The following is a 23,997-nucleotide window of genomic DNA, read 5'->3' on the forward strand; positions in this document are numbered from 1 at the left end:
AACAGCTGTCAATCGCCACTCTTTCTGGAGTCGAGGCCTCAGGGAAGAGCTGTTTAATGCATTCCTGGGCTGCTTAGGGAATGTCCTTCCTGTTCTTCTGGAGAAAGAAGCAGGCATGCCCAGGATGGGGCTTGTGAGGCTTCTGCTTCTTGGTATGAAGAAAAGGAGATCTGTGCATAATCGCCTTCCGTGGAGACTCTCCTCTGGGTAAAGGAGGCTTCCTTTGAAAACAGTCAGCCATTTGCTACTGACCTCTTCAGCAGTGACGTGACACTAAGGGCACTCTCACCTGCTCCCAGGATACCTACTCCCACGCCTCAGAGCCTCTCCATCCACCTGCCTCACTAGGCTCTCCAAGATATGCCTCCCTAGAGGAGCAAAATAAGAATTCCCCAAGGGCTAGGGGATAGGGTCACTTCATTTCCTATTAGAGTGACCGTAATTGTTGCAAAACTTACAGCCACAGACCCTCATAGGTGGGAAAGGATCTTGAGCCTCTTGTGTATTCCACTGGTCTCTGTAGTTGGTGTTGGGGCTTGAAGAGTCATCCTTGTCTGCTGGGGTTTGGATGGGAGCCCAGCAAATACCTGGGGAGCTCTGGAGCTCCCTCTGCCTGGAGATGCAGGTGGGAGTCTCCACCTTCCTTTGTCCGGCCCCTAGGCTCTGCTTTACCCTGCCAGCAGACGCTGTGTGCGGGCCAGCAGGCAGGCAGCCTAGGGCTCAAGGATGTGGGAGCAGATGGGAAAGACAAGTGCCAAAAGCCCTGAGGATGGAGACATGAGCTGGGCTACTGGGAATGGAGCCCTGGAGCCACATGGATTTGGATTGAACAACCGGGGGCGAGCTACACTTTCCAGGGCAAGCTGAGTCTGTGGACACTCACTTCTCGTGACATTGCACACTACTCCCCCACAGCTGTCCTGTTCTGGGGAAGTCAGGATTTCTGAGATGCCATAAAGCTTCCTGAGGCTGAAAGAAGCCCCCATGCTAGAAAATGCAGGAGCATGGTAGGATAACAGCTGAGTTAAGGCCATAAAGGCAAACATTGGGTAGATACACGCTGCCTCAGTGACCTAATCCTGACAATGTGGCCTTGGAAGTAGAATCCTCCAAAGCCTTGGAGCCCCCATGGGCTTCTGAGGGCGCTCTGTGCAAGCCAGGTTGGGCTCTGAAAGGTCCTTCTGTGAATCTCATGTTGCAGGTTCTAAATGAAGGGATCTCATGATAATAGGGACTTTTTCAAACTTTGGGTCACAACCCACTGTGGTCTGTGAAATCAGTTTGGTGGATCCGAAAAAGAAAGCCAGAAAGACAAAAAGAAGGGAGGAAGGGAGGAAAGAAGGAAGGAAGGAAGGGAAAAATAATGGAAAACATTGCAGGGTATCTCTTGTTTTATAAAATGTATATCTGCATGGGTATACTAGGTCATAACAAAAAATTGTTTCTTACTATGGGTTGCAGTTAAAATTTTGGTAAACACTGTCCTGGGAAGACCCTTTTGTTTGGGTTGCTTTCATTGCTTACAGCTTCTTCCATTTATTCATTCCATTTTCACCATCCGGAACATAAACAGAGAGAACAGCCCTAACATGGCTTAGAAAAGATAAATAAGTTCACCTTTCTGGACTTAATTTTTTTTAATCTCTAAAACAAGAGAACTAACTGGGATGGCCTGGTAGCTTCTGTCTTTATGAATTCATGACTCTGTGTCTCTCAGATGTTCTGAAGTTTGCTGAGTGAGAGCCTTTCCTTCATTCCCACCATACTTATAACCATAAAATATTTAAGGAGAAAAAACGGCCCTAAAAAAGGGAAAAGCAAACAGATGGGAGTGCTCCAGAGAGGGCTCAAAGGGCACATTTTTACCTGGAGAGCAGCCTGGAAGAGGACAGGGTCTGGAGGGACAGGTGAGAGGGAGCAGTTCAGGTATTGGGGGAAGATAAAAAGAAATTGGTTAGGGTTAGAGAGATGGGCTAATTAGTGCATATGCTGGTGACTGTGATCACATCGATAATCCTGCAAATCTGTCAAACCCAGAACCTCTGAGTTCTCCAAGGCTGGGTTATCTAGATTGGTGAAACAGGTGGAAAGCCTATGGACATTTTTTTTTTTTTTTTTTTTTTTGAGAGGCAGCATGGAACAGTGGAAAGTGCAGAGAGATCTGAGTTCAAGTGGCTCTGTCACTCACCGGCTATAAGAGCTTTGGCAACTCCGCACATCAGTTATACAACAGGGAGAGTATTTTCTAGCTGGCCTGACTCAAAAGGTCATGATGAAGACCAAATGAAGAGCTGTGAAAAGACACTGCCAATTACTGTGGAACACTTAGGACTCATCTTCTACCACTTTTTGATAAGGTTTATTTTCAAGATGCCAGGTTCTCCTGTCTGGCCAATTAAGCATTACGAAAGTGACTTCTGAGTGATCAACCTCTTCCAGAGGCTCATGGAACTTTCTGAGGATGTCCCAAAGTGTTGGTTGTTAGAGATTTCCTCTTACACTTTCCTGCCCACGAGAACCACTGCTAGCTTTCCCATGATGCTCTGGGCAAGGGGATTCTTTCTTTTACTTTCATTACAAACAGCTAATCCATCCATCATACTGGCAGGACCTCCAAAGGGGCACTTCCTTTCATCTGTTTCTCAGAATGGATAGCCCATTCCCTGGGTCAATCAAACAGTCTGTGTCTCTTCTATTTTTTTTTTTAACCTGTCCAGAGAGAAAGTGTCCATGATACTCCCTTAATGAACTGTTTCAGTGCTTAACAAACTTCACTGTTTGAAGGTCCTTTTTTCTGTTTAGCCTCAGTCCATTTCTCTTGATCCAGTTATTGAGAGTTTGAGAGGGGCTGGTTATCATACAGTCTAGCATAACTGTTTCAGAAGTGGATCAGAGGCTATTATTTGCTGAGCTCTAGTACTGCCCTTCATTGAATAGGTATGTAATGCTGGGCAAATCAACCTCTCTATACCTCATTTTCCCACCTGTTCAGCTTGCTCCTCTGAGCCATGGTTTCCTTCTCTGTAAAAGGTGAATGACAACATCTTCCCTGCCTAAAGGGGGTCACCAACTGCTGGATGACTTCCTGGGCATCTCTATTATAGAACATTACATTGTAATTACTATTTATTTATATATTCTCCCACTGCACAGTGAGCTCTAAGGAGGGAACCACACCTTTTTCGGCTCTCCTCTAGCATCTAGAGTGGTGCCTAGCACATAGCCAAGGAAACGCAGTAATCTTTAGCCAAGATTTTCTATGGCGAATTTTCCGCATCCACCTACAATCCCAGGTCTCAGATGTACTTTTTACCTCCTTCCATCCTTTCACACCAATGTCGGATGGGATGGGTGTGTGGGGCTGGGGCCCAGGGCCCAGGGAAGCTGAGACTAAGCTTGTTTGGATGAGGTTCGCGACGGGCCGAGAACGTGGTCAGCCGTGGTCGCGCCCGAGGGGACATCGAGTAGGGGTGACAATGCAACTCCAGCCTCCTCTTCGGCCCCGTTTTCGTTCGCTCTTTTATACTAGCGTGTGGGATCGGGCTGAGCTGCCTGACGCTCTGCAGGAGTAACACGACGGCGGGCTGCACTGGGATTCTCCAAGAGCGCTGAGAGAAGCTTTGGTGCCCGCCGCAGCACCTCTCCACCCCCACCACAGAGCCCCGCAGACGACGGAGAAGTCCTGGCCGGGTCAGCCCAGGTGGGGGTGACGCACCTGGAAGAGGCGTCCGCAGCAGGCTGGGTAGAACCACTGCAGTGGGGGGAAAGGGGAGGCATCACGGATTATCTCAGGCAGAATCGTGGATCTGCACACACATAACCATCGAAAGCTCTCACGCACGGAGGGCACAGCTTGCCTTGCCCCGTGGACGGCAGTCTTGGAGGACTGGGCAGAGTCTCCCAGGAGGCAGTGCAGTGGTTGATTCCAAGTCAAGATGGTTGCAGCGCAGTCGGAGCTCCGGGCAAGAGAGGACTGGATCTGTGGGCGGGGCCCAGGGGCGGGGCGGGGCCTTGCGAGGGGCGGGGCCAGGTGCTGGGCTGTCTCTGCTTGTCAAAAGGCAGCCGCCGATCCCCAGGCGCCGGGAGCGCGGAGCAGCGTGCCCACACGCAGGACCAGGTGCGGACCCGGGACCGGCGGGGAGGGGGGCCCCAGTATCGGGATTAGGCGCGGGGTGGGGGCGTCGGGAGTACCGGGCCTGAGTGCCCGTGTGCAAGCACTAGAGTCTGGGCGAACTTGGCGACTGAGATCTGGGCTGTCGTGCCTTGAGGCTGGGGCACTAAGGGGACCCTGAGGTCTGAGAGAAAGCTGAAGTTCGTGCCAGGCTGGCGAGGGGGGCAGCGACCTCCTCGGGGCTCAGGCAGCGGAACACAGAAACGCTCCTCCAGCAGGGTGCTCGGCACTTGGGCAACAAGAAACATTTGTTTCCTTCCTCTGTCGGGCCGCCTTGACATGGACTGAAGGAATAAGAAAGGGAGGGGTTGGCTCTCTACGTGCTGAGGTCTTCTGGGGATGCAGTGTGTATAGCCTTGTTATCTTATAGGACCCACGCATGGTCACCTGCGATGATGGAGCTGGATCTTTTAAGTAGAGGTTTTTTTTTCTTTTCTTTTCTTTTCTTGCTTTTTTTTTTTTTTTTTTTTAAGCCACCAATTATTTTAGACCTGGTTGATCCTGGATCAACCAGTCCAGTGCACTGGACTTATTTTCTCAGGAAAGCCAATCCATAGATGTCCACAGGAACTCAGGGGCAAGCATCTAATTGAGGAGGGGGCTCAAGGAGTAGCTTCTATTGGGGGAGTGAGGAGTCCCACATCTGTGGGTGGTGGATGAGGAGGATTTCAGGGGAAGTATCTAGGAGGGAACATCATATGGTCTCCGGGGAGCAGTTTGACATTGCCCCCCTCCCTCCATGGACCACTGAGGCTGAGACCTAGGCTGCCTGGGCTGGGAGAGCCCTGGGTCTCTGAACCCAGGCCCTTCCCGCATCTCCTCCTCCTCCTCCTTCTCCTCCTCCTCTTCCTCCTTCTCCATGCGGTGAGTGAGTCAACCTCCTGTCTGGGCTCAGCAGCCAGAGGGGCCAGAGCCCAGGCAAGCAGTTGGGCAGGCATTTTCTGAGCATTGCAAAAGCTCTCCTGGGCAGAGTTCAGCTCTGCGCCAGCTCCCTGCTGGAAGGCCGGCTTCTTCATGGCTGGTGGTGGCCACTCCTGGAGGGGACACTCTACACAGCAATGATTATGGGATGGCTATGGTATGACTCCAGAATGGGTTGACTGGGAAGGGATTGTGGCTTTGTGGTAAATCCACGTCTCTTATTCTCCTGGGATCAGGAGGTGCATCCCAGCACTGCAGAATTTTCCAGCCCCTCATTCCATTTCTGCCTAGTGATCTTGTTAGCTGCCTATGTGTGTTAGGGAGGTGGGCGTGCACAAGAGATTGGGAAAGACTCAGGGATAAGGGAAGCCGTGGTGCTGGCAAAGGTTTTAAGTCAGGCTGGGAAGTGGGGGTGGTTTGCTGAGGTGGAAATGGATTATCTGGACACTGGAGCCTCAACTTTACGAACCAAGAGTCCTGTGTTTCGGGGGACCTTCCTCATCCCATCCCTGTCCAAGTGCTGGAGGGGATTGTCAGTCCTTCTGGAATGGTGTCAGGATTGTATGCAGCCAGACCAGGAGGTTATTAAGACTGCAGATTTCTCTCTGGCTTTTGCTTTGGGTGTTTCAGATCCTTGAGCAGAAGTAGGGGCCCCATTTGCCCCCTACTCAGTGGCCTCTCTGGACCCATTTGAAGACAATCCACAAGCAGGCTAGGGGGCTGACTCAAACTGCAAACAGCTGGGGAATTCACAGTCTGTGCTCTGGCTGGGTCCCATGGCTTCAGTTTGGCTGTCCCTCATCAGCCATGACTTGGACCCTTTCCAGGGTAATGGATAAGAAAGGAGGGAAGAGAAAAAGGATAAGAAAACAGGAGAGTGGGATAAGGAAGGAGGGAAAGAAGAGGGTTAGGGTTAGGGAGCTTTCCTCACCACTCACAGCCAAGACCATCACACTTTATTTGTATAAATACTGTGGAAGGTCTGATGCTGTTTGAGGTGCCCTAGTTACTTGTGTTTATGGTTTCTCGGTCTTCTTTCCCTATTCGACCTCAGAACTGATCTCCTTTGGGCACCGAGTCCCAGAGGAAGCACCAGGAGGACCTCTTGGACCCACACCATCCACTCCCAGAACAAATAGCCAGTGTTAAAGCCAATGTCTTCCACATTTGGAGGAAGGCCTGGGGTCTAGTGGGCCAGACCAAGTGGTTATCCAAGACAGGAGAAGGACTTGCAGTTGTTCATTTCTTTACCCCACATCCTGAGGAGGCAGAGGTCATCCTGCCTGAGAGCCAGAGTTTCTCTGCAAGAAACTGGCCGGTGCTTACATCCAGCAGGTGGGTTCTAGTGGCCGGAGAGCCAGAGTCATGAGCACCTGGAGGTCTGAGCTAGGATGGCACTCCAGTGTGTTGCTGGACAGGATGAGTTATAGGAGCCCCAGCTTTCCATTTGTTACTGCTTACGTCTGGTTTGGATGCAGGTAAAGAGAAGTAAGGAAATGACAAGACTTTCTTAAGAGCCTCTTGTGTGCCCAGCATGGTACTAGGCCCTCAGAGAGATGACAGGGAACAGAACCCACCAGACCGGGCCTCCTCCCCCTAGACGGTCTGAGCTCAGGCTGGGCAGTGGCTGGCGGGCTCTTCTTCCACTACAGTCCAGTTCTCAGGGGGTCCAGCTGGGCAGGAGCCAGCCTGGCTGTAGCTCTGGACCACTAAGGTCTTGCTTCTAGTTATGCTTTTCTCCGGTTCCCCATTGACTGTCTCCTGTCTCAGTGCCCTCTTGGATGTGCTAGAGAGAGTGACTGTATAATTTATTGCCCAAACTGGGAGACTTTTGAGAGTGAAAGGGGTGTGATGAATAATTAAACCCAAGCTGTTCAGGACAAATTGGAACACTGAGGCATTCTAGCGAACCCCACCCCAGACCCAGCGGAGGTCACGGTGATGAGGGGAAGACGGGTGGGTGTGGGTTTAATGAGGAGAAGATGGGGGTGGTGCTTAATGATGAGGGGAAGATGGGGGTAGCCTGCTCTGCGGTGCTACCGCTAATTGCAGTCTCTCCCTGAGGCCAGCACTGCTCTCTGCCGCCCTCTCTCTGGACTAGCCTACTCTTCACTCCCTTCCCCTTCCCTGTGACTTCCCTTCACCCTTGACTTGTGACTGGCCTCACCTTTGGTTTTCCTGCCCCACCCCTACCTCAGACAGGTTCAGGAAGGCCTGCCAACTCCCCTTCAGGTGCCCCTGGGGGACTGGGATTTATACTGAAGCCAAGACTCAGCCTCACGCTTCCTCTTCTCTCTTCCCCCAAATCTGTAGCCTCTTCATTCCGTCCATCCATCTTCCCAGACCTCCGGGGGCCACACCGTCCCGCGGGAAAGCTCAGCATTAAAGCGGGTAAACAACCAGCAAGGGAAGGGTAGTCAAACCTTGCCCATGTGGATAAAGGGCACAGGTCACTTGTAATCAGGTTCTGGGGAAACGGCAAGCAAAGTGGAGGTCAGGGCCGAGAGAAGCTGCGTAGCAGGAAAGGGGGCCAGGTCCCCTGGACACTGGAGCCTGACTCTCGGCTTGTCTGACTTCTGGGGAAATGGTCCAGGGTGGGGACAGACTTTCTCAACCCCGACTAAAGGTGCTGGTGGCGGCGGGCGACTGCAGCCTGCTGTGGAGACATGTGGAAGAGAAACTGCCTTCCCTTCTGGGTCCTTGGTCCTTGTGGCCCGGATGCTCAGGGTGGGTGCCCTGGAGAGTCCCCAGAGGTTCAGCACGAGAGACGGGGTGCCGGGCATGGGGGTGGAGCCTCCTTGATGACTGTGTAGTGACTCTGTCTACTGTGGCAGGAAGGAAGTCATTCTCCTCACCGACAAATGAAAACGGCAGGTGGAGACCTCTTGGGAAGTCCCACCCTTTGAAGCGACTTATGGAGAGGGGAGAGGAGAGAGCTTCTGGGGTGGCAGGGCCGGCAGAGGTGGCAGGCTGGTAGGTAAATGGCAGGAGCCAAAGGCAGAAGGAACAGACGCTCGGGGAGTCTGAGTGTGTGTCATACCTTCGCAAACCTGCCCGACAGGTCCCATGCCAAGGAATAGACCAAGCAGTCTATTCCACAGTCTTTGCCACACAAAGTCCCCATTCTGCACAGGGCAGGGTCCTGGTCCTGAGCATGGTGTAGGCAGCTGCACCAGTGAGAAAGTGGAGTTTGGGCAGCACCCAGCAGCCAGTTCCTGGGAAGCCGCTGCCTCTCATTGGCCTTCTGATGACAGGTTGAAGCTTTGAGGTGTTACGCAAAGTGTGATATTCTAAGCCCTGTGAGGCACCCATGAGGCCCAAAGCTTAGCTGGTGACACATCCAGTGTGTGCCACCTGCTGGCACTGGAGTTGTAGCTCCAGGAACAGCCATTTACTGAGCACTCAGCCCAGTGGTACCAGGTGCTGGGCCCCGGACGCCGCATGCACTGCCCCCCCAGAACTGTCACAGCTTGTGTAGACGAGAACCACCACCATGTTCGTTTTACAAAAATGGGGAAACCGAGGATCGGGGAGGTGGAGCCATGTGCCGAGGTGACACAGCTGGTGAGAGGGAGAGTCAGGACTCACACTGGGTCTGTCTCAACCTCAGGGGGACCCTGCCACCTCTGCCCTTACCAGGCGGCCAGAAGCATTCAGGGCCTGCCTCACACATAATAGGCCTGCAGAAATGTCCCTGAGCAGCAAGCTTAGATTTACATAGCAGTTTGAATGAATTGACCTGGGAGCAAGTTCAGTTTGTCCAAAGGTTACTCTGGGGACGGTGGTCTCTCAGAGGAGGTTCCCTCTGCCATACCCTCAGGCCTCGGTGCCTCTCTGGCGGTCTTGGGTACCTTACTTGGGTAAAAACAGCAGACAAGAACCCGAGAGAGATAGCTCTGTGTGGAGAGATTGCAGGGATCAAAGAAGACTTGGATGGTCTGGAAGGCAAATAAGAAACTCTCAGTTTCAAACAGAACACTTTATTGATGACCTTCTATGTGCTAAGTGCACCAAGGAAGAAAAGGCCATTGTCCCACTGGCCAAATGGGAGCTACTCTCACCTTGTTTACCTCTTCCTCTCCTGGCTACCCCTTAAGGAACACTCCCGAACCTACCCACCTGGAAAGAGAAACAGACCCAGCCTCACCTGACAGCCTCTGCCAGGCACTGTGTTGATCACTTTCCTTGTCTCCCTTAATCTTCCCAGCTTTTCTTTGGAGTAAGTTACTAGTATTCTCTCCAGCATGCATATGGGAAACGAAGGTTTAAAAAGATGCAGTAACCTGCCCCATGCTGTAAAGTTAACCCATGACCACAGCTCTACGTTGTGTGCTGGTGATGGGCCTGGCTGTACAAACCACTCTAAGTGCCAGAGCCGGAGCCTGGAGACAGGTAGAAGGAGGAGAAAACACTGAGCCTACCCCTCAGCTGGGGTTCCCAGGGTTTCTTGGTAAATGACTGAAATTTTAGGCAGTGCTATTAGAAGCTGTGCTAGCAGCCTTGCGGAATGGGAGAAACACTGGGTTTGAGTTAGACACACTTAGGTTTAAATTCTGGCTTTGTCACTTTGTAGCTCGTGACCTTGGGCATGTTTCTTAATCTCTCTGAATCTCAGTTTCCTTATCTGTAAACTGGGGTAAGAATAACTCCCTTGCAGTGTTGTGTGAGGATTAGAGATGATACAAGTCAAGCGTCTGGCACGATGTAAGTCCCAGAAGAGCTTGTGCAGACAGTCATTTGGTAGATATGCACTGAGGACCTACTGTGTGCCAGGTACTATTCAAGACACTGGGAATTTAACAGTGAAAAGAAAAGACTCTTGCAATTGTTTTCACATTTCCTAGACCAGAAACTCATCATTGTGAGAGGTCCTTTTAGAAGCCAGGAATCGCTAAACTCAGATTCAGTAAATAGATTTCTCTTTCTGTTATTTGTTAACTGATGAGCTTGGAAAAGTCATTTAGCTTCGCCAAGACTCTACTTTTTCAAACTGTGAAATACATCATACACACAAGAGTACACAATAGGCGTATGTATACATTAAAGAATAGTGTAATATATACTGACCCACCACCTAAGTTTGGAGTGGAACATTTCCAGAACCTTAAAAGCCCCCTTTCCTCTTCCCATTTGCATCCCCTTCCTCACTCTCCACCACACTGTAACTAATATTATGAATTTTAGTTAATATTTCCTTGCTTTTCTTTGCAAGTTATCATCTCTGTATGCTTTACACAACAGTGTATTGTTTAGTTTTACGTCTTTGGAGTTTACCTGCATGTGTGTTGTCTGCGATGCACTTTTGTCACTCAATATCATGTTTCTGAGATTCATCCACTTCGGAGCACACAGCTGTATTGATTCGTTTTCAGTGCTGTCGTATTCCATAAGAATATGTCACGATTTGTGCATCCTTCCTCTTGTTGATGAACATCTGGGCTGTTTCCGGTTTGGGGCTATTATGATAAGCTAATACTGCTAGGAAGATGTTGTGCTTATCTTCTGGTGCATGTGTAGGCTTTTCTCTAGGGCACATACTAGGAATGGAGTTGTTGGGCCACACGGAATTCCCTGTTTGGCATTACTCTACATGTCTTCCACAGTGACTGTACCAAAAACACTCCTTTAAGTAAACACTCCTTTAAGATAAATGTTCCCATGATTCCCCATCCTTTTTAACACTTGATATAGACTTCATTTCTAAAATGAAAAAGTTGTACTAGATGAGCTTCTAAAGTCTCTTTCGGCTATAATAAGTGTATCATTCTTAACCTAAGGACCTGGTTTCTGGCTTATGTGTGTGCCTGTCTGATGTGTGGTGCACAGGTGGCCCCGTTAACGCCACAGCCTGACTCTGAGAGCCCTTTGCAGGGTCCCCAGGTGCAGCTGAAACCCTTCCTCACTGGGCTTCCACCGACAGTGGGTGAGGGATCCCGTGGCTCTACATCCTTCCCAACACTTGGTGTTCTGTTCAGTTCAACCGAGAGGCTGATGTCAGGGCTGAGAACATACCAGGTGCACAATTGAGCACCACTGAATTGCATTTTTGCCAGATGGATTGGGAGGGATGTATATTTTCCCTGAGCATTGATTTTAAGAACAAGACATGGAAGTATCAGAATCATGTATGTGCTAGCTCACCAGAGCCCTGGGGCTGGGGACAGTGATGGGATTTATGTCTGTCTTGGGCTTCTTGATCATTTGAAGGCTCCAGGTGAGGTGAACCGAAGTTAGTAGTCTCCACTGACCAATTGTTCAGAGTCTGGCCTTGAACTTGGACCCTCTGACTTGTCTGGTTGGAGAGCAGGGGTGGGGTCTGGAAGATGGGGTGAAGAGAACAGAGGAGGTGCCAAATAGGCTGGGCAGAAGTAACTTCCCGCCTCTGGCAGAAGTCCGGAAATTCAGAGCCTTCTGGAGCAAAGACCTCTGCCCCGAAGGTGTTTTCCAGCATCATCCTGGCCAGCCTGGAACTGTCCCATCCCCCCCCACTGGCACCACCTGCTGCCACAGGAGGAGGCGAATGCCCACAGAGAATCCCTTCCCCTTCCAAGTGTCGAACACTCTGCCCGGGGGTGGAGGGTACCGGTCTGAAAGGTGTTAGATATACTCAGTGTCCTGGCAGCCAAATAAACAGCCAGCTGCCCACCCACCCAGCCACCCACGGGACAAAAGAATGTGACTGGTTGGGCAGTTGCATGGGCCACCCCAGCCCACAATCCCGTAATTACCCATCTAGTCTGTGCCTGTCAGCTCCACGGGCAGGAGAGCACCTCTGCCCTGGGCCTTATCTTGGTCACCAGGCCCATGCTGGGCTCAGTGGCAGGGCCTCACCTATCTTTCAGCCACTTCTACCCCCAACTCTGCCCCAGCGTCTCTCTCTATACCAACCTTTGACCCTTTTGAAGCTCGCATATCATATAATAGCTGATAATCATAATAAACCAAAAGGTTACTATAACTTAATATGTTCCAGGCACTGGGTTAAATGTTTTTCGTGCATCTTCTCATATATGCCTCTCAATAATCCTAGGAGGCAGGTAATATTGTTATCCCCACTTTACAGAAGAGGAAACTGAGTTCGAACAAGTTAAGAGGCTGAATTTCTTGCCCAAAGCCATCGAGCTCCCAAGTCAGAACCGGAACTTAAATTCAGGTCTTTCTAAGACCCGACGTGGGGTCCTTCTTCAACTGCCACTGCCTGTCCTGCCCTGCGTCCCCGTCCTTCAACTCCCCGCCCCTTCCTGTCTGAAGAGGGCTGGAAAAAGAGGCAGCAGGTGGTGCCAGTGGGGGGGGAATGGGACAGTTCCAGGCTGGCCAGGATGATGCTGGAAAACACCTTCGGGGCAGAGGTCTTTGTTCCAAAAGGCTCTGAATTTCCGGACTTCTGCCAGAGGCGGGAAGTTACTTCTGCCCAGCCTATTCGGCAAGCTTGCCAACTTCTTGGGTGCCATGATGTTGAGAATTGGGGGATGGGCTGCCTCAGGTAAAATTCCATTATAATGAACGCCATCTAAGATCTGAATGGCTTGGTTAAAATGGAATTATTTTAACCTGGGTGCGGTGGAAGAACTCAAATATGCAGCCTGAGAAACTAGAAATGAAATGGAGTTGATTCGCCCTTGAGTGTCTCTTAGGAAGGCTCTGGGAGGGTTTGGAGCCTAGGAGAAGGGTCAGATGCACCCCAGTTTCTCCTCGAATGCCAGGCTCCCCGGTGGTTGGGCAGGACTGGGAGGGAGCAAGGCTGTGACTGTCCAGTTGTCCATTTCCCCCACTGTGCTGTGAGCCCTTGAGAACAGGTCTGAACCCCATCTCTGAGGTGTCACCACTCCACACAATACCTAACTCATCATAGATATGCTCAGTAGATGTTTATTGGGTTGTTTTTTAGGTAGACCGGGTCCCCTAAGCTAGAAAGGAGAGTTGGAGGGCAATTGCTTCTTGTAACTAAAACATCCTTAAAAATCTGGCCTGCAGCTCAGATGAATTGAACCAACTGTGCGTAATAACAAGCGCTAACACAGAGCAGGGGCCGTGCGCCAGGCCCTGTGCTGAGCACTTGACATACGTCATCTCATTTAATCCTCACACATGAATGAGGTAGGTATTATTATTTTTCTCATTTGACAGGCCAGGGAACGGAAACGTAGAGAGCTCAGGTCATTGGTTCTGGTCACACCTCTGGCAGGGGGGGAAGGCAGGGTTGGCACCCGGGCAGCCTGCCTCCAGAGCCTCTTCTCTCAAGTGTCTCCCTCAACACAGAGCTCGGCTGAAGCTGGGGGCTGGTTCCGGGAACTAGGGCCAGGTAGGGAACAGTGAGTGCAAACCCTGGTGGGATGGCACAAGCCTGGTCTAGAGGGACAGCCCCGCCTCAGGCCAGCAGGGTGGCCACTGGCACTGCAGCAGTGTGGCCAGATTATACAATATTTTTAATAGGAAGCGGGACATCCAGGTTTTTTCCAAAAGTCAAATCTCTCTATTTTTTGGAAACATTGACAGCCAATTAAAAAAGGTATAATCACTGGTGGTGATGGGTAGGGGGGGTGACAAACAGAACTCATTCAAGGTCAGGTTTAGCCTGCAGGCCTCCTGTGTGTCCTCTGGTAGTTTCTTTCCTTTAAGAGATGACTGTTACCTGGAGGGGGACCAGGAAAGCCCTAGTGTATATAGAATTCCTTACTAAAGGCATGAATGATTCCCCTCCATGGGTACCCCTCCCATCGTGTGATAATACTTTACAATGCAGAGTGTTTCTTTCTGGAGAGTTATAAGGAAATCTTTCAGTCTGATGATAAAAAATAAATCGTCCCCTTTCCTCCTTATCTTTCTCTCTCCCTCCCTCCTTCCTTCCTCCCTCCTTCCTTCCTTCCCCCTTCCTCCTCTACTGTGTCTTCCCAGTCAGATATTTCCCTATAGATATTAGAAGGAAGGTTCGATGTAGAAAAATCAAAAGGAAACTAACAGTCAAAGAAAGGGTCTCTAGCCTCCACCCCCACCCCCCCAAAAAAGTGGCATTTTTGGATTGGGCTCGGTAGGCAATGAATGACGCTTATCAGGCCGGGTCTGAAACCCTCACTGCACTGTGGGCTCTCCCAGGCTGCGAGGACCTCATGCTGTCAGCGAGGGGATCACGCTCCATGTTATACTTCAGAATGTTTTCTCACAGCTTTCCCCTCTATGCCTGAGTATAGGCTTCCTCCCCCTCTTAAATACCTGGGAAAATAATCGTAAACTAATAACTAACATTAGTATGCAGTATAACAATTTTATAACACGCTTTTTTTTTTTTAATCTCAGCTGATACAACATTCCTGTGAGATAGGCAAATGGGTATAGAATCCCCTTTTGGAGGCTTGGTAAAGTAGCAGTGTTTAATTCTTTTCCTTCCATTCCATAAGAGAGCCGTAGCCGGGGAGGATTGAAACCTGGTGTGCGGGGAGCCCCTGGTTCCCCCAGGCCTTCCCATACCTGTTGCCCTCACTCCTCACCAGGTGGGGGGCTGGGGGGAACAGCTGGTAGTCCGGAGGCCCTGACTGAGGTCTCCACCTCCCTGAAACTCCTGCTCCAGGGTGAGTGCGGTGTGGGGCACGGGGAAGGCCCTAAACCAAAGGGTGGCCCGTGGCCGGCCTCCTCTCCACGCCCACCCCGACTGCCTGTCACCCTGAGCTATTATTCCCCAAGCTGGGCAGAAAACAGCTCACTCAAGAGAATTATTTTTGTCTCTGTTAAACTTCAATCCTGGACTACTGAAAAGCCTGGCTGCAGAAGTGTGTTTCAGGACAGGGGGAGTACTGGGAGAAGTGATGAGTCGGGGAGCAAAGGGGAAGCGGTAGGTGGAGGGGTACCATCTCTTCCCCCAGGGGCTGCGATGGCCACAAGCACTGGCCTTCTTCCCCAGAATGCTGTTCATCGGGCTGCCTGACCAGCGGCCACGCCAGCGGACAGTGTGCAGCCTGCCCAGCCAGCTGGAGAGCAGTTCACTCACAGCTCCTTCGATTGAGTGCAGGCCCTGAGCTGGTCCATCACATTCCTTCTCCGGGGATGTTCGCCTCTGCCCGAAGGATTGTGGAGTGAAGGGAGTGGAAATTCTGTTACCTGGTGTGGAGGTCCAGGTGGGCAGCCGGGGGGCTGCAGACGGCCAAGGAGGGAAAGAAGTTGCTGCTCTGGAGTACAGGCCTCCTCCCCCTCTTAAACACCTGGGAAAATAATTGTAAACTAGTAACTAACATTGGTATGGAGTACAGCAATTTTATAACATGCTTTTTTTTTAATCTCAGCGGATACAGCAATCCCATGAGAGGATTGTTGGAGACCTGGGCTCAGCTTCTCCTGTATCCTGAGGCAGCAATGAACGCCACTCTGTGTAGTGAATCTGTTCCATCTTTGCCCCTGGGTACCAAAGAAAAACAAGGAAGAGGAAGATAGCCAATGGGTAGGGTTGGGGGAGGGGGTTTTAGTTTGGAGAGGGTTCATGGGTTAGGACAAAGGCCACTATTTCCTACCACTTTGTGGCCCCAGGGAAGAATCCTCCAGCGGTTTGGCCTGAAACATTGAAACGAGAGGGTTATCTTCAATGATAGCTCTAAGGAGAAGGCTGTGCTTGTGTCATGTCATCGGTCAGCAGTGAACGTGGACATCTGGACCCAGGGTAGGGGCTGGCGTGTGCCCACGCATGCAGGGGACTTCCCACACATGTCCATGGTGCAAGTTGTTTGTGACCATCGTGTGTGTGTGGCTGGTGCCCTTAGAGGGATTCCTGGCAACAGGGAAGTGACCTTGTTGACTGAGAGAGAGGAGTGAGCCAAGCGCGCTGGTGGACGCAAATGTGGGGACCGGTGAGTTCTGTGGTAAGGCAGCTCTCTCTGTGCCCGGCAACCGCATCTGGCCACCCTGGACAGATTGATGCATCAGATAAGGATTGACTGGTGATGTACCACTGAATTGTTCACAACTTCCATCTGCCCTTGTTGAACCTTTTGTTCTTTTTTTTTGGTTTTCTCTCACAAAAAGTATGTTTTCCTATTTAGCTGGCCAGGATTTTCCAGAATTCTCTCCTCTACCTCTCCCTTCCAGCTCAGTTACTGATGGAATAATCCCAGGGTAAAGCATCCCCCCCACCAAAGGAGAACAAGGGGTGTGCACCAGGGCGGTAGAAGAGACCCACTGCCTTCCTGACCTGGGGGGCCCTTTCTCCTTGAGCAGTCGGGAAGGAGGCCCATTTTTACTTCCTTCACAAAGCTCAAGGTCAATTCCGGTTGGAATGGGAAGCTGAATGGAGTCTGAAAGTCTTTGGTTGCAAAATATCATTGCAGTAATTTAAAATTCCTGGTATTCAAGACTCAGTGTGTTTACGAGAAGAAGTGCACTCGGTAGAGGAAAGAATGGAATTTACTTCCGACTGAAATGAGTGTGGTCAGTTGGTTTATTTCTTTCTTATGTCCCCTCTCTCTCTCCAGCCATATGGAGCTAGTTTCTCCGCCTCCAAAATGCTCTTTCCCTTTTGCCTTTGCTCCTCTTTCCATAGCCTTTGCTCACATGGTATCACCTGCCCAGACCCCTCTTTACCCTTCTCACCACTGCCATGTTAAACTATGGTCCTTTCTGTCTCAGTTGAGAGGTAGAGAAGTGACGTGCTCTAAAGAGCCTCTCTCCCTCTCCAAGACCAGGCCAGGTGCTCTCCCACATGCTCCCGTCACACCTGTGCCTACCTGTATTGCAGTGCGGATCTGAGTTGGAGATTCCTGTTTGCCTCCCTCAGTAGGCTGTAAGCTTCATGAGGGCCGGGTCTCTGGGCGGCTCACCATGGTGTCTCTGAGTCCTAGTATACAGCATGCCACATAGTCAGTGCTTAAAACCTGGCAGGGGTCACCGTCATAGATAAGGCATCAGAGGCCAGAACCAATACCCAGCACAGTGTGAGGCCAAGAAGAAACACTGTGGCCTCCTTGGCCCTCCAGTATGGTCCCCAAGAAGAAATCTACGCGGCACAGCAGGATGGCTGGAATTCTGACCAAACAGAAGCTCTGGAAAAGCCCTATTGGGGAAATCATTCTACACAGGAACTGAGGAGCAGCTTGGGGGTGTCTGCTGCTGCCCTCTAAAGTAAATGGGAACCTCCCCACTTGGCCTCTTCCTGAGAAGCCTCATGAATACGTGAGAAGTGTTCACCGCTTCACTAATAATGCAGAAGAGAGACAGGATGCCTTTGGGTAAATCAGCCCCTTATGGGACTGGCGCTGTCTGGTAGAGAGTTACCCCAGCCCCACCCATCTCAGAGGACCCTGGGATCCCTCATGGATTCTGACACAGGCCTCAGAATCTATCCTAGGTTAAGCGAATGGCTTTCCAGGGCTGCCAAGAGCCGGCGGCAGCCCACTGAGCCAGAGCCAGCCCACTGCTTAGGTTAGGGGCCGCGACAGGGCCACCCCGCGGCCAGGGTGGCTGCAGCCCTCACTGCCCCGCCCCCGGCTCCGGCCCCCTGGCCTCTGCCAGCCTTTCCCATCACTCTGCCTTCCTCTGCCTGCTGTGGTGGCCATGAGTGGGGCGAGGAAGTGCCGCTGCCCTGATAACCGACAGGGGGCGCCCCCGGGCTGCTAAGCAGGGTCCCACTAAGGGGAAAACAGATGCCCGATAAGCCCTGGATGCCGGAGGAGGTAGGAAAGAGACTCACGGGGTGAGAGAGGGAAAGGACGCGCTATGAGCAGAAGCAGTGAGCAATCGGTGGCACCTTGGGGGCCACGGCCTCGTCTTCCTTGTGGAGGAAAAGTCCAGATGCGTAGCTCAGCTTCTCTGCTCGTCAGGGAGAGATTAGAACAATCCATTCTCCCCACCCCGAGCAGCCAGATTTTTAGGAGTCACAGCCAATGGGTGGGGTAGTCCGTTTTTTCCCAGTTCAGCAGATATGTGGCTCTCTGGGCAATGTTTGTTTGGGCTGGAGCCTCTGGGATGGAGAACAGGCTTCCTGGCCTCCACGGCACCTCTCTGGGCCCTGAACTCTCCGCAACTGTACTAACAACAGTCAGCGCTCTAATAATGAGAGAAAACACATAAAGCTCCAGTGTGCCGGGCCCTGTGCTGAGTGCTGCGCAGAGATCTTGGTCCCCGTGACCGCCTGTGACCTGGGCACTATCATGTCCCTATTTGTAGATGAGGACACAGGGACGGGTTCTGGGGGAAGCTGGACAGTAGTCAGGTAGCCAAGGGTGTCAGGCTGGCCAAGGTGATTGTGGAGGTGAGCAAGGGACCTGATGCCTAGGATCCCAAATATCCCGCTTGGAGCTGGCAGGACCTGGGACTTAGGTACTACCTTTCCCACAGTCCAGGAAGAGTCTGAGGGATTCAGAGATTGCATTGATCCCAGAAGGAAAATGAGGAAGAGAATGCTGGCCAGGGTGGTGGGCTGGAGGGGGTGGACCTAAAAACCGTTTGCCCCAGCAGGGGTGAACTTGGGCCTACATGAACTTGGGCTGGGGACCAGCAGTCAGAAAGATGCTTAAGCTGGGTAGAGGGTCATGGGGCACTAAAAACTGGCCTTGGGAATCACTTGGGAGAAAGAAGCAGCTCTCTCCTGTTGTCCTGGGGCCATTTTTTTTTTTTTTAGAAAATCAAGGAAAATTCCATTTAGCCATCAGTTGCACCAGCAATCCCAGGGGTTCAGGTGTCCCCAGAGGAGGGCTAGATCTGCTCTCCCTGTATTCTTGGTCCTCTCCCTTTGGGCTGCCTCAGTTTCTACTCCTTGGTCTCCAAGTCACTGGACAAAGAGCCTCCTTGTCCCATCAACTTCCACCTGTGGCAGATGCCCCAGGGAAGTACTCCCACTCTAGTATCCCAGGAAAGCCACCCAGAGGAGCGAGATACACCCAGGCCAGGTGTATCCTGCCTCCCTCTAAAATAGTCCCTGACTGTCTTGAGTCCTCATCCATTTCTTCAGGCCAGAGAAGCCGGATGTGGGAGCTGAGTTGGTCAGGCAGGAGCGAGTGGGTACCCCTCACCCACCACTTTGTTTTTCTGTATTGCTTGTAAGGACAGAGTCAGTGGTGGGTGGTCTCACTGCAGTCTGCCTCAGGGCCTCCTCGTGGCCTCTCCACAACTCCCCTCCTCTGAATAATTAAATTCATGCCCCCTTCCGTGGCCTGTTTCTCTCCCACCTCGCTCTGTTCCCCTGGGAAGCTGCTCAGGCTGGTGATGAGAGGTCTTGGGACCTGGCCAGGGTGGGGTTGGAGAAGCATCCTTCCTCCTTGTGTGGCCTTGACAACTCGCTTTGCCTCTGGTGGCCTCAGTTTCTTCTGCTGTAAGACCAGAGAGATAGCGCTGCAGCTACGAATGGGCCGTTTCCCTATGCTTCACCGGCCACTGTCGCTGCCCACGCTTTCCGGCAGGGACAGGGCATGGCCTGCCTGTTACCTGGAGAACAGTAATCAACTCAGAAATCTTGTTGACAAAGCTGAGGGCTGAGTTTCCACTGGAAAAAGGCAGCTTGCAGGAATAATTGTTGTTGATAAGAAGTGGAAATATATCTAAGTAAGCTACGTATCTCCTGTCCCACTGCCTAGAGCTTCGTGGGTTCCTGCCTCTGGGTTCTGCTCAGCTCCAAGAAGCTACCAGTGCTCCCAAGAGTGACAGGACCATCTGCTAAGAAAGAGCCTTGATGAATGGCCAGTAGAGTGGGAGTCTGTAGCATGGCTTCTCTGGAGTGACCTGCTAACCCGTGACACCGTATGGGGTGTCAGTTCATGACCTTTACCAGGTTCTCAAAGGCGAGGTATATTCCCCAAAAAGTTAATTCAGAAGCGCCTTCAGGGGTAAAGTTATTCCTGGAACTGCTGGATCATCAGCCACTTAATTTCCCATCCTTCAATCAGTCGTTAAACAGTTTGGTCCACCTCAGGCGTGTTCTTAGAGCTGCAGTGCTGGGGGCCAGCCTCCCCTGGAAACAACTGAGCCTAAGACAGAGGCGGCAGGCTGGCTTGGCAGAACTTATGCAGCTACTCACACTCTTCCACAGCGCCCTTTTCTTGGGCTGGAAACTCCTTCCCAGGTGAAGCCAAGGAGGCAGATGCTGTCTGCACTCACCACCTTATTTACTGCCCTTGTGGGAATCATGATCGTACCTGGGACGTTCATGAGGTCTAAATCAAAATTAAGTGTAGCCAGGCTAGCTTCCTGTGCTTCTCCCCTGAAACCTCACTCGCATCACAAACTTTGTAGATTTTTTTCTATCTTTTCATGACAATTTCCCAGCAGATGAGGAGTGTACTTCTTTTTCTAATGTGTGTGGTAGTACCACATGGTGGCCCTACCAACCCCTCCTCTAGAAACACTGTGGGAATGGCCTAGTAGATTCATCTTAGATGGCTGCGGAGAGCTGGTCTAGGACCAGTGGTTGAAAACTGTAGGGGCTATTTCATCTGTGCATAATGAAGAACTTTCTAAGCATAGAGCCATCCAAAGAGTATGGATTACCGTGGGAGATAGTTCTCCAACAGAAAAGATATTTAAGTCCAGGCTAGAAAACTGGCTAGAATATTATAGAAGCGATTTAAGATGGTTGGAGTAGGTGGTGTTGAGTTTCCTTCCAATCTTGAGATGTTCTGAGATGACTGGTATCCACTGGGTTTTACTTTGGAAATTGTAGTCTTTGGAAAATAATTTCCAAATGTTCTCAGCCACGTTTAAAATGTGTGTGTGTGTGTGTGTGTGTGTGTGTGTGTGTGTATGTGTCGAGGAACTGGGGAGACAGTGGGGGAAGAAAGAGTTGGGCCAAGTTCTAACTCCACAGTACACTTTCCTCTTTCCTTGCCCTCATTTCCACTCTATCCCCCCTCAGCTTCTTCTGGGAAGTAATGCTGAGACTTTTCTGGAGAAAGAATGTGGGCTTATGTTGGGGATGGTGGAGAAGGAAGAAAAGGCATCACCTCAACTGGCCATGATACTGCTGTGCCTAAGTTATACTAGAATAAAGAGACAGCAAGTAAGAAGTTGGGTAGGTCATACAGCGTTCAGCACTCTATGGGCAGAGTTGCAAGGGTGATGAAATGAAAACAACAAGAAAAGGGCGTGCACGCATAAGCACGTGTGCACTTGTGGCTGGCATGCCCACAGGCCCATCCGCTCCAGAGAGAGCCCAGCGTGTGGTTGATCCCGTGTGCGCCAATTTTAGGAAGAAGAGGAATTTTCTCCCCCCTCTGCTGGGAAATCACTTAGCTTTGCATTTCTTTCTAGAAGGAGAGGGAGCTTTGAGCTAATGTCAACAATTAGAAAGCCCCTTTTGATCAGTCCAGTCCCAACCCTGCTGAGGGAGGCCCCTCTCCTGGGCTCCCAGTCCCCACAGGACCCAAAGGGACCACATCACTCCCGCCCTTCCTGCCCCTTAGCATCTGAGGGTGAGTGGGCCTCACCTGTTACTGGGAGGGTTGGGGAGAGCGCTCAGGGAAGGAATTTCACTTCCTGAATGGTCTTAAGGCCTCATCATGATGGGAATTCAGCCTTGGAGTTGCATACTTTCAGAGCTAGAAAAGACCTTAGAAGTCAGACCTCTGTCTGCCGCTTGGTCCTCCTAGAGTCACAGCTTTACTGCCCTCAGGACTCTGAAGAGGGTCTAGTGAATGCAGCAGAGTTAAACCGAGCCCTGTAGCACACTTCGATCCTTGTCTTGCCAGGGGTCTCCCCAGGACACCCTGCGGTTCCCACCCTACAAGACTGTCCTAGGTGAGACTCTGCCCGGGGATGCCCATTCAGCAGAAGCCACTGGAAGATGGGGTGTCTGTTGTGTGAGCTGACGGGCAGACGTGTGGGAGAGGCAGTGGTTGTGGCTTCGATGACTGGAAGGAAACACATTATCTCCTCATTTCTTGCTAAAGCAAGGTCAGGCCTGGGGTCAGGCTCAGGGAGGGGTTTTGATGTGGGATGCTGACCTTGGAGGAATGGAAGCCAGGGGCTTTCTGCAGAGCTGAGCTACTACCCCTCTGCTTCTCCAAGGCTCAATACTAAGGGTTTGGGTATTTCTAAAGCAGGGCGGGAGGGGGTGGCTCTGGGGACAGCCCCAGCAAAGGCAGTGGGATGCTCTTATACTCAGAACATGAATTGGGGGTGGGGGATGTATGACGTGGCAAAGGGGGTGGTATTAAGCTGGGGCTTTTTCCACTTGTTTTTTTTTCGCCCTGTGTCTTTACCCCACTTTCCATGCACTTGGACCTACAGGCTAAATCTAGGGCAATCTTTCCTAAAAGGACCACCCAGTAGTGCAAAGTTGCATGGGGAGGAGAGGCCCATCTTTTGAATGGGGTTTTCCCAGGTAAGAGGGGTTGGCTGGCAGAAGAGAGATCCTGGCTGATTTGGGAGCCTTGGAAGGAAAAGCGCCATGACGTTCTTCCGTCATGACCTGGGGATTGCCCTGTCTGCTCCTCCCTGACTTAGTGGAAGTGAAGGGTGTCCAGGGCACAGGGTGAGGAAATGACTGAGTTATCGTCCTTAGGAAAAGTAGAGCAGGGACTTGGGGCTCAGCTGCCTCGGTTCAGATCTGGACTCCAAAGGCAATCATCTCTGTGCCTCAGTTTCCCCATGCCTAAAATAGGGGTAATAACAGTACCCGCCTGCGAGGTTGTTGTGAGGATTAAATGAGTGAGGGTACAGGAGGAACTTGAAGCAGGGCCCGGCGTGAATATTAGCGCCTGTGCTGGTGATTATCGCTGGGATGTGTTGAGTTGGCAGGAGGCAAGGGCAGCCCTTGGCCATTGCAGGCAGCCAGCCTGTCCTCATTTGGTCCCTGGCACCCCCACTGGCCTGGCTGTGGGACCCTGGGCAAGTGCCTCAAAGTGCCCTACCTGGAGTTTGGTTTTGCCATCTGTAAAATGAGATTGCTTCTCATCTCACAGGACTGTTCGGAGGTTACATGAGATCCCGGGTGGCACATAGTAGATACTCAAACACTTTCTCTTTAAGCTCAGGGATGGTAGGCTACCTGGATGTCAGGTCTGACCTCTAAATATCTTAGGGGCTGAGAGCAGGAAAGCAGTGGTCCTTTCTGTACCCACTTGGTCCTTACCTCAGTCTTCCTGAGGAGCAAGCAGGGAGTCTGGGAAATTGCTAAGGCCATGGGGTAGAATCCAGAAGAGGCCGGTTGGCTGAGGGGCCTTGGGCAATACAAGCAGAGGGAGCAGAGGAGAGCCTGGCTTGGAGGAAGTGGCCACATGTCTGTACCCTGCAGGTACCCCTCCTCCAGCCACGGTCCTTGGGAGTGGGCCAGCCATGTTCACGTTACCTCAGTAGGGTCCACTGACACTTTCCTCACTTGTTCCTTGGGGGTGAGCAGTGCCTGAGGGGGTGGTAGACCGGTCAGTGGGCTGGCGGTCTTAGGACTGGGCCCAGGTCTTGGATGCCCCTTGGGCTCTCCCCTTCTCTGACTAGTCGGGCCACTAGGAGGCAGTGAAACAAAAGCTGGGGGTCTGAACCTCCCCCATATGGGGTTTGCCTGAAAGGCCTTTGCCAGGGTTCGGGGTCAGGCACCTGCATATCTATTATCTCCCCAGCCACTTCCTATTGGCGTCAGCGAAGGGAGGAAGTGTGTGTGTGTTTGTCTGTCTGGGTGGGCAATTAGCACTGAGTGTGGGTGGAAGTGGGAAGGGTGAAATTCCACCAGCCCCACCTTGGTGACCCATCACTCCACTAAGACCCAGAGTCTGGACACTGGAGTCAGCCCACCTTCAGCCTTCGCCGAGGCCGGAGGTGTTGAGCATGTCTGGGGAAGAGCTAAAAGTGGCAGAAAACATCCTGTTTGAAAGCAGTGCGTTGCTGTATTTAACCCCTGCGGCACCTGCTCCGCCTACACCCAGTCTCCACAGACAGCGGATCCCACACACCTGTCTTTGAAGCTATCCCAAGAGGCCAGGGCTAACCTGCACCATTCCCAG

General features: G+C 51.6%; 1 protein-coding gene across 3 annotated transcripts in view; it reads left to right on the plus strand.

The window, feature by feature from the left end:
• Positions 1-4,007: 4,007 nt before the first annotated feature.
• Positions 4,008-23,997, plus strand: part of VDR (vitamin D receptor) — a 55,308-nt gene continuing 35,318 nt past the window's right edge. Inside the window, exons 1-2 of one of the 3 annotated variants that reach the window (XM_057556720.1) lie at positions 4,096-4,117; positions 13,067-13,189. In XM_057556720.1, coding sequence (XP_057412703.1) covers positions 13,181-13,189 — 9 coding nt within the window. In that variant the 5' untranslated portion in view covers positions 4,096-4,117; positions 13,067-13,180. Of the gene's footprint in view, positions 4,118-13,066; positions 13,190-23,997 lie in introns of all 3 variants that reach the window. The other 2 variants (XM_057556721.1, XM_007179249.2) reach the window with 2 other exon arrangements.

The sequence above is a fragment of the Balaenoptera acutorostrata genome, chromosome 11 (assembly GCF_949987535.1).
Source record: "Balaenoptera acutorostrata chromosome 11, mBalAcu1.1, whole genome shotgun sequence".
Taxonomy (NCBI): Eukaryota; Metazoa; Chordata; class Mammalia; order Artiodactyla; family Balaenopteridae; genus Balaenoptera; species Balaenoptera acutorostrata.